Source organism: Schistosoma haematobium, chromosome 4 (assembly GCF_000699445.3).
Source record: "Schistosoma haematobium chromosome 4, whole genome shotgun sequence".
NCBI classification, from domain to species: domain Eukaryota; kingdom Metazoa; phylum Platyhelminthes; class Trematoda; order Strigeidida; family Schistosomatidae; genus Schistosoma; species Schistosoma haematobium.
In genome coordinates this window covers 46525818-46536376 of record NC_067199.1, presented here as the reverse complement: position 1 = coordinate 46536376, position 10559 = coordinate 46525818, and the positions used below count along the sequence as shown (strand labels likewise).

The window sequence follows — 10559 nt, the reverse complement described above, 5'->3', positions numbered from 1 at the left end:
AACCAACTGTTTGTTCATGAACATATGAGCAGAACTTTTGAATTACAAGTTAACCAATCGTTGACTATAAATTAGTATTAATCACGTCCATGATAGGTTTCATCAATAGGGGTCAGGAATTTCAAACATCTGTGGATAAATTACAGCTCATGTTCTCAACAGCCAGAAGAATATTGAATAAAGATGGTCTCATCTACGTCTATCATTGGTTAACAATGAACATACGATTTTACCACGTATATTCATTCTAATGGTCAGTTTGAATCATCGAATCAGTAGTAAACAACCTTACACTTCAAACATCTATATAAACCTGACACGTTTTATTAAAATATGACCTACTACTTTGAACAAGAAGATGAGGTGAGTGTTGATTGAGCATGCTAACTAGAATTGAGAATCGAGACAATGAGATAACGTTGTTTATTTCATCTGAACCATTTTAGACACAACATGTTATCTTCTCAATCGATGTCATTTTTTCTGATCGTCGTCTGGCTTTACGAATTCTTCAAATGCCAGGATCATTGTGAAGAACGTGAATGGATGACTTTGGAAAAAGTAATTTTTGAAAACCGGTCATATCGATATGTAAGTAATCAGTTTGATCGTTATACACGTACTCAGTCTCAGCATTATATGTATTTCCAGAGCATCAGTATTAACAAGTCTCAGCCAGCTGTGAATGGAAGTTTCAATATACGCAATTATTTCTGGGTAAGCTGAATACATTTTTTGATGAAGGTACTTGTGCCTGTGTTTACGCCTTTTTAGACAGTTAAACCGAAACTGTCGCCCAGATATTACGGTAGTCAGTTCACAGAATTCTCTATTGGCTCTACTGGTAAGTCAGTAATTTTCTTTCACCTCAAATTATAACTTTATTTTCTTGAAAACATTTCTGTCCATGAATCCAAGTTGATTTCATTTCTTTAATAAATTAGTTTTATTCTCCTTGAGACATGCAAAAATTCTTCCGATATTCTTTCTTCTTCAAATTGTGTCGATAAAGTGACACCTTATAACAATCCAGATGCAGTTCATCCAATTCATTTAATTATTTAGTTTAGTTCATTCAATGTAAAATGATCAATCATGTTTCATGCTTTCAATAAATAAATACAGGTGAAATAAATATGCACGGAGAAGACAGCTTCGGATATATCAGACCGTTTACTTTAAAAATTAAATTTCTTGATATTGAGATTTCGGATGAGAGTGAGTTCTTGTATTATTCAGTTATATTTTGTTTTGTTACTTATTCCCACAATTTATTTTGCATACATTATTCTCTATTTGGCTTGATTATTACACAAGAGCTTATCAACACACGATGATTGTTTTGTTTGTGTGATTTTCGTACCAGAACTTCTGTGTTTCACAACACCTTCTGATTACTATCATGTGAAAAATATTAAACAAAACAGAGTTTCATCTCAAAATACAAACACATTGGAAGGGTAGAAATGACAAAACAAGTGATGTTATTGTCCGAGTGCCAATTACCAACTCTTCAGTCTATCAAAACTACAAGATAGCAGATATCGGCATCAACACGATACATCTTTGTAGACTAAATTAACCGGAATTATCATATGTGCAACAATAAGCGATGTTGTGAGAGAAGTCATTTTGAATTATTGACATCCATGAACTATCAAATCATACTTCATGTCTTCCAACACTTTTCTAGCAATTACTTCGTTCATACAAGTCTAATGTCTTTGAGTTGCTGTCTGTTTACCATCGAGTTGTGGATTCGATCTTTGCAATGACATTCGTAGTATTACTGAATTTGAATACAGACACTTCATGTGACAGATGAACAATCAAAGAATAATAATATTCTGCTATCATAAGATGGTTAACTCAAACCAGAACAACCTAGAACACCCATATTCCAAACATCCGTTTTTGGTCAGTTTTCAGAATTGATTGATAACCGAATCTCAGAAAATGTTATTATATGGGCATTGCCAGTTAGATATTAAAGGTCCGTACCACAGTCTAAAGCTCCTAGAACAGATGTTACAGAAGCAAAATATTCTTCTTAGTTGAATGGATTGATACATTTATCATACGGATGAAGCTGATAATATTTTTTGAAGTTTCGTCATGAGAGATGCTTGAGTATTTATCTACAACGATTCAATAAATCTCAGAATGAAGATCATAACTTACATGCAAATGTAGTCTGTGTTAATACGTTCATTTATTAAATGTGATAGATATTCATTATTTTTTTTACAGGGTGATAATAATACTGATAATAAAATTCTGTTATACATGGTGACAGTGAGGTTAAATAAACAAAGGTATTGGAAAAAATTTTATAAAACAAGGAAAGTTTGATAGTTAATGGCTTAGATATTCATCGGGTAAGGGTAGCTCAGCATGATAAAATAACATAAAATGTTGAAACAGAGATGAAGTATAATCGGAATGATTGTGGAAATAAAAACAAACCGGTTGGGGGTACAAGATTTGAAGGGAAGATGGAAGGTGAAGCAGGTGGCTGTAAAAGAACAAGAGTAATGAGAAAGAGAAAAACTTTTTAATACATTAAGACCATGGTAAAAGAAGAGGTTGTACCAGTCTCTTTTGTACACATAATTCTGGTTTTTCAAAATTTATGGCTATTGCCTCGGCAATGCAAAGAAGATGCAGTCTAATTGTTTTAGGAAGGCTTCTACTTACCTTGTAGATGACCTTGAACGCAGAGTCTGCCTTGATTGAGTGACCTGTGTTCACAAGGTGTTCGATTATAGAACTTCTTATTGAGCCGCTGCCTCCTCTTCTTAGCCACGCCGGACAATGTTCTTGAATTCTTTTGGACAAAGTACGCATCGAACGACCTATATACCTAGCTCCACAAGAGCAATACATTTTGAAAAACCAGAATTATGTGTACAACAGAGACTGGTGCAACCTCTTCTTTTACCATGGTCTTAATGTATTAAAAAGTTTTTCTCTTTCTCATTACTCTTGTTCTTTTACAGCCACCTGCTTCACCTTCCATCTTCCCTTCAAATCTTCTACCCCTAACCGGTTTGTTTTTATTTCCACAATCATTCCGATTATACTTCATCTCTGTTTCAACATTTTATGTTATTTTATCATGCTGAGCTACCCTTACCCGATGAATATCTAAGCCATTAACTATCAAACTTTCCTTGTTTTATAAAATTTTTTCCAATACCTTTGTTTATTTAACCTCACTGTCACCATGTATAACATAAGATATTCATTATACAGATATTTAAACATCCATCATTATTTTGATTATTTCAGAAGAACTACTTGCTGTCAGATGGTTTATTAATGAAGACGTTGATGGTAAACGTAAGTCAACACATGTGGAATCCACACACTTACATCTTCATTCCATATGATTATTCACAGTATGTCAGATTCAATTAGTCTCAGAAACTGAACATGTAAGAATTTGTCACTTTTCAGAGAATTGAGAGTAGAATTATTTGTGAAATCCACCGTTCGCTTGATGACGTTGAAAAAGATTTGAAGAATAGTTGATGTGATTTGGAAATGACTAAGGTTGATGAGTAAAATACAGATCACTATAGTGGATAAATCAGGTCACAATCCTATTTCATTTGTGATTCATTTACGTTTACAAGCTTGAATTGAATTCGATGATCAGTTTCAGTTTCAAAATAAATAAATTGTGTTGTATGTTTGTCACAAAGTCAGTTCTGTACACAACACATTCATCTATCCAACCAATAATCTCATAGTCATCTAAAAAATATCCGTAATACCATCTATCTGAGGCTATTCGTTTCTCATGTACAACAAATAAACACTATGGTCGTATTCAGTTGATCGACTGAAATGTCACGTGACCATATAAACAATTCAATCCCCAAGTCCAATTTGTAAGCAAACACTCCAAATCTTATGTCATGTGTACACAGTCTCGATTGTTTCAGGAGGCATTAAAAAATGTATATCGCATACATCTGAATACTTCATTGACCATAGGATTTCAATGGTCTAATTACCGATTGAATGTTTCAATAATAATAATACAATAGTTGTACAGCTTTAGGCATTTGACATTCGTCTAGAAGGATGTATGTTCCTATCATTCTCATGGCATGCACTTAGAATTATTTAACATGAAGTCAACTGAGGAAAATATTTGACATAACACAGCAAATATTCACTGAAATATGGTCACTTTATGAGCTGATTTATACAATGTTACATTTACCGACAAATTGATCATTGCTTTTGCCCAAATTCTAAATATCGATGGTTTTCTAATTGTAGAGTTTACAGCCAAGGTAACTTGCCTAATCCATCCGAATGGGAAGATAATTTTGTATTATGATAACGTAAGTCGCACAATTGAATGCAACTGTAGTTTTGTTTCACGTACTTCAGATTGCTCAACTATTTCATGTTTATGAATACTGTCAAATATATCTAATTACACTGAACACAAAAGGAATGTATCAACATTCTGTAATGTGCAAACAGAATATTTGACACAATTATTCAACCTTTTATGACACATCTCATTCAATCACTTGTTTAAAACAGTGAATAATAAGAAGTGAATCACTTCATTTTCATGTAGGAGGTTGTGCGTTGAGAGAACTTGACTCAAACTATCAACACTTTATTTCAGATTCCAACGGAAATTAAAGACGTTGAATGGAACCCGGTAATCATGGGTAAATTCAAATGTGGAGAAAGTAAGAAACATTTCAACGAATGTTGTCAGCACATTGATATCTGGTTACTCACATTATCAGTCATCTTTTTGTGTTATATTACTTTTTGTTTTTACACTGTTTATCAGCACGTCAATACAGAACATTCCTTTATTCTATCACAGTGATCCAGTTTAGTTTTCTTACAGTTTACGTTAAAGACTTGATTTGCTTGTAAAAACAAGTGATATAAATGTCGTTGAAGTGTTGTGGATAATTGTGCAAAATGAAATTGATATGTGTCTTGTAAAAGCACTGTTCAAATTTCATTTAATGTTCAACATTCAACGTTAGATAGATGTTCACACTCCTTGTAGGAAAATTTCAGTGTCACAACTGATTGTGAATATTAGTGTAAGCTAATTGTCAAAGTGTTTGATATTTGCGAATAGGGCTCTCGAACATAGAACCACTATTATAAAATGAATTGAAATACAAGTTCATATGCATTCAATTCAACAACTATCATACTTGATGATGCCACAGAAATGATTCAAAGCGAGATCGTTATGGTGTCAATTCAGATTTCTGGACATATGAATGATGAGATTAAAGAAATGAGATTTACACTCATTTATTTTTTAACTTACAGTACACAAGTCGCACTTTCAGTACTCAGTCTCCACTCAAAATGAAGTGTGTATTGTATGAAACAGAATAAAACGAATGGTACTGAATGGACATTGATCGATTTTGATGTACATAATTAATTTTTGAACATACTAGATAATCAGCAACTTATCTTATATGAGACATTTACCAGTTCCGTGTTTAGACCACAACTTAAATGGTGCAAATACCCTGTTGTATTTATAAACGAATTCTGAATTTTACATGTCTTTTCTTGTTAAATATATCACAGAATATGCAGCACCATCTCGCATAACTACTCCTGCAACATGGATCAACAGTGGAACATGGGTGGAATATGAAGCTGTCAGACGTATGTTATAACTTATTTAATCAGCCATCACTACCTTCACACTTGAAAACATCACTTTTATTTCAACGATTTGAACATTCCATGTATAATTTTATTCTACTACCACATGATATCGAGGTATCTATCCTAAATGACATTCCATATATCAATAATAACTACACATCGATTCGTTTGTTGAATGATGAAAAGGATTCAAAACCCATTTTGAACCAATATTGAAGTCTTCACTTTGACCAAAAAGTGACTTGACCACAAAGCAACTAAACGATAAATGAGATGATGTTAGTTCTGAATAAAATTAAATGTCCGTGAGTTGGTTGTGCGTTGACGAGGAAGTGTCCGAATTTTCCTTTGATACATGTGAAATGTAATCTTGCTGATGTAGTGAATTCGCGAATACTTCGGAAACGACTGCCTATTTTCCAAAATCTTTGCTTTGTCATACATATACGATCAATTGAAGGTATGGATAAGTCACGTCTCCAAATTACAATTTATCATAGCCAGTTTGAGAATTATTTCCACATTATGAAAATGTGTGCCTTCTCATAAATATGTCCATTGAGTAACTATAAACATATTTTAGTTCACCATGTTTTAGTCGACTAAAATAATATTTTAAGTAGTGAGAGAATCATTCCATGATATAATAATCAGATCGCCGTCAATATTCTGCGAATAAGATATTCCAGTCATCATCAATGAATCTTTACCGATCCAACTAGTCTCATAGATTAACTGACAGCACAAATAACAGAATGCAGTTACATACTTTCATATCATCAACCACAGTAGGTCGACTGAAATCTCTTCAAGAAAATCATCATTGATCATTCTAAAAACGATGTCAGACTTCCTTTGTCGTTTGACTGGATTGACATAATTAAAACACGATATTAAGTCTGAAAACAAATGAATTTCTTGAATTCGGTTCATTCACAAAAGTGATGTCATCTAAAGAAACTGTACAACAATGAAAACTTTAATGTAACGTGCCTTGCTGAGTCCACTGACAGCATCGTTCGTACACGTCTGAATGTAAACAGTTATTGAAATCCATCGTTCATACTTGACATTTGACATAGTTTCAGTCAATTCAAACATGATGTTGCAAAACATGATTGAAATTGATAGTGCACTGAATATTGCATTATGCATCGTAGTGACAATTTTCCAGTGAGTGAAATGGTCACTTAACGCCGAAATCACCATTATTTTATTGGGTTATTGTTACATGTTTTGTAATTCACTTACCTTTTATTTGGCAACTTCAAATTAAATCATGTCATTCTTTTCACAGACTATTGTATAAAAAACACTTCGCCTAAAGCATGCCAAAACGCAACAACATCGAGTATAACTTGTTTTTGGTGTGATGAAGCGAACATATGCATTGATGATACTGACCAGGATGCTCATAACATGAAAGTTAATAACTGCCGCGCTAAGGTTAGTAATTCTTAATCTTCACAGGTCGATTCCAATATTGGAAAATTACACATTTCGTGTACACCCATTCACTCGAAGGAACATCTTTTCTTTACGAGTAAAAAATAACTTGTACACTACCCTCAATGACTAAATTAAAGTTTTGTATACGTTGACGTCCACTGATCCCATATGAGTACCATGATTTCTTTCTATGGAATGAGTAAACAATAAATTGAAGCGTTCATTGACACTAATACTCGAAAAGATAATGATATTTCAGCTCATTGAAAGTGTGGTTATTTTAGAAACCGCATATCTATGTGGATTGTTGCAAAATACCGATGAAACCAGTTTGATTGAAGAAATGTAACCTGTTGGAATTTGTGTTTCATGTTTTGATAATTAGTTGAAGTAGACTCCATTGTTGAAGTTCAGAACGAGAATTCCTGACTCTCTGCTGAGTAATATGTAACCTGGTCACATTGTTTTAATTTTAAAAAATCAATTTTAAGTTTATTGGTTTTTATTCGGATTGTGATTAGATACGACATACAGAACACAAATTTCATCACACAATTGAGTCGTCTATTAATTTCAGAATGGTGTGTACTCAGCATACAGACAGTCAAATCGGTAGTTGATGTTCTAAATGATTGTACGAATGCAAATTGAGTAACTATTTTTTGAATATTATTCTATTATCAATGATGACAATTGTGCATAATGATTACTAAATTGATTGAACAATATTTCACATTTGATAACAAATGCTTTTGTTTTGTTTATTAAGAAGAACCCAGATGTGAATGGTTTGAGTACACAAACACCCATCAAACACATTGAAACAACATCGAGCGCTGGTGAATTTCCGGTTACAGAAAGCCCCAAGGAAACTACAGAAGAAACTGGTGAACACTCGGTAAATATTTGATATTTAGTAATAAATGCTTATATTTTGTTTTTCTTCAGAACATGACTACTGAAGAGAATCTAGAGAAGAAATCATCTTGGTACTTGTATATAGTGATTCCTTTGATCATCACTTTCTTTGCTGGATGTGTTGGTTTTGTAATTTGGAAACGGCTACATAAAAGAAACCGAAGTGAAGAATGATTCTCAGAAATGTCTCATAACTTTTTATTATTATTCCAAATTGTTTTCATTTCGTACTTCTTTAGAACACTTTCCATATTGTTATTCACCTAAATAGTTTGGAATTATGTACATTCTTATGGTTGTTTACGTAATGTAATCTTATTGACAAAATATAGAACATGATTTTTACTATTTGTGTGATTTTCTTCATTGAATAGAAACTGTGTAGGGTTAAATAAATCCCCAAAATAAATGGCTCTGTAAGCTTTCGACATTGGATGCTGACCATATTAGTTTTAATGCACTCACCTAGCTGAAGGCGATAGGTCATGCATCCGCACCAGATCACGAGTGTGAACGCCGTGCTCACCAACACCTGCAATCGCTAGCCAGATTAGATCAGATGATCCTCGATACATTGATAGCCTATCAAACATATTTTCGAACATCCTCGCTTCTGGCTTTTGATTTCACTTGGTGGTTACGATTCATAGAAGGTGTCACTGATTGAGGCGTTGTCAAACTCCAACTATGCACATATACATCACAGCTGGAGCTGATGAGGTTTTTTATTCGACTTCATTGTTTTGAAGCAAGCAACGTTTCACATTTAAAAATATTTATCTACAGATTATCATTGATAAACGTTCATCATTTTTGACAATGATCGCCACTGTTTATGGTCTGTTGAAACACACCTACTTAATATTAGGTTTAGGTTGATATCCAGTCAGATTTCAGGAGAGATTGAAGAGCTCAGTCACTGAAATTTCAGGTGCAACTGTTTGTCAAAATGATTTCTCTTCTCATTGTCAGCAATCAATATCGTTTGATCAAAGACCTACATCTGTCCTCCGTCATCTGTTTGAGATAATTTATGTCGATAGTCTGAGTTGGTGTTCATTTTGTCTATTTGGTTTCGAAGATTTGTTGACGGTTGTGATTTCAAACTTGATAGAATGCGACTATCTCAGGTAAAGAGAGGAATAAAGTGGAGGAAATAGGACGAAACAAAGTGACATGTAGTAGAGAAGGCGAGTAAGCCAACAAGACTACATTAGGTGAAATTCATTTGCTGACGTCAACTTTCATCTTCATTATTGTGCAGGAAATATTCAGGAAACCGATACTCCTCGTGAAACTCAAATTTGTATCGTTTAGTATCATAAAAACAGATTTTCCTAGCAAGTTGTTTTGTTTGTGACAAACTTTCAATGTTGTATAATGTACGTCAATTCAAGCAGATCGTAAGAGGTTCAGCGAACCATCAAACAAAACAACGATAACAAATATAGTGAGTGACGAACAAACATACAGTTGTACAGGCTTCAAATTGTAAAATTCAAACCGTTCCATGTGAACTTACCTCAGAGCAAACTGAATTGACCAAAACTCGTTGTATGAAATTGGGAAGAAATGAAGAATATTTCATTGGACACTGTTCCCGATTTGTAAACAAGTAATCATATTCATAAGATGATGAAGTGATTTGGTTTGAGGTGTTAAGCTGTAAACAATGTTATAATCCAACAAATAATGTTGACGAAATGGATGTCAGGAGAATACAATCTACTTACTGGAATTCACATTCAGTACAACAGTAATATTCTTAGTAATAATAATAATAATTCTTAATATTGTTGTTACGGTACCAGTAACAATAACATTGATTTTTATGTAATTAATATTGAAGACGTCGTATGAATTCAATGTGAATTTATTCTGACGAACAATTCTAAAGAGATTTCTTCAAACCTATGCACATTGATAGTGCTAAGCAGTGGTTAATAGAGAGACATTGATTGTATTTGTCTGACCTGAATACAACGTGTACCTTTATCGTCGTCTGAAAACTGTTCATACGGAGGGCTCTTAATTGACATTTTATTCGAGAAAATGTGTCTGGATATCGTATAGGATCGTCACATCTATATGAGTTCCTCGATTCTAATATGCGTTTTGGCAAAAGAGTTATTTTTTGCTAAAATTATCAATAATGACAATAATAGTGTACATCATCTTGGAGTGTGATCTGTCTGTTGACCTCAGTTGTTATTTGCAGAAATACCATTGATCGTAATTTCTTGTTGTTTATCACCATATTCTATATGGTTAATCAATCTATATTATATTATATTCTTTATTGTGTTGTTAGCACAATGCGAATCATCATCATTAGAATAAGGAATGCCACTTTCTAATAGTACATTCATATAACTGATATTCACCGACACACGCAGAACAATGATGAATGAAAATTTCATCTTATAAATGAATACTACCTTTCTGAAGAGAAAATGAGGTGAATAAAAATAGTTTGCCTGTCAATTCGTATTACGTGTGGTTTGAGC

The 10559-nt window shown here is 33.3% G+C and overlaps 1 protein-coding gene across 1 annotated transcript; it reads left to right on the top strand.

Moving 5' to 3' along the window:
- Positions 1-444: 444 nt before the first annotated feature.
- On the top strand, positions 445-8532 carry MS3_00008217 (uncharacterized protein). Its single transcript, XM_051216570.1, has 7 exons — positions 445-591; positions 628-844; positions 1126-1218; positions 3292-3342; positions 4294-4358; positions 4655-8032; positions 8083-8532. The coding sequence occupies exons 3-6, from the start codon at positions 1137-1139 to the stop codon at positions 4865-4867; spliced, it is 411 nt and encodes a 136-aa protein (XP_051067172.1). The 5' UTR covers positions 445-591; positions 628-844; positions 1126-1136; the 3' UTR covers positions 4868-8032; positions 8083-8532.
- The last annotated feature ends 2027 nt before the right edge of the window (positions 8533-10559 follow it).

Excerpts from the sequence above, each read along its gene's own strand:
- MS3_00008217 (XM_051216570.1), top strand. The coding sequence starts at position 1,137 with ATGCACGGAGAAGACAGCTTCGGATATATCAGACCGTTTACTTTAAAA. Across the intron at positions 1,219-3,291 it reads TATTGAGATTTCGGATGAGA|AAGAACTACTTGCTGTCAGA; the intron begins GTGAGTTCTTGT and ends TGATTATTTCAG. Across the intron at positions 3,343-4,293 it reads TGAAGACGTTGATGGTAAAC|AGTTTACAGCCAAGGTAACT; the intron begins GTAAGTCAACAC and ends TTCTAATTGTAG.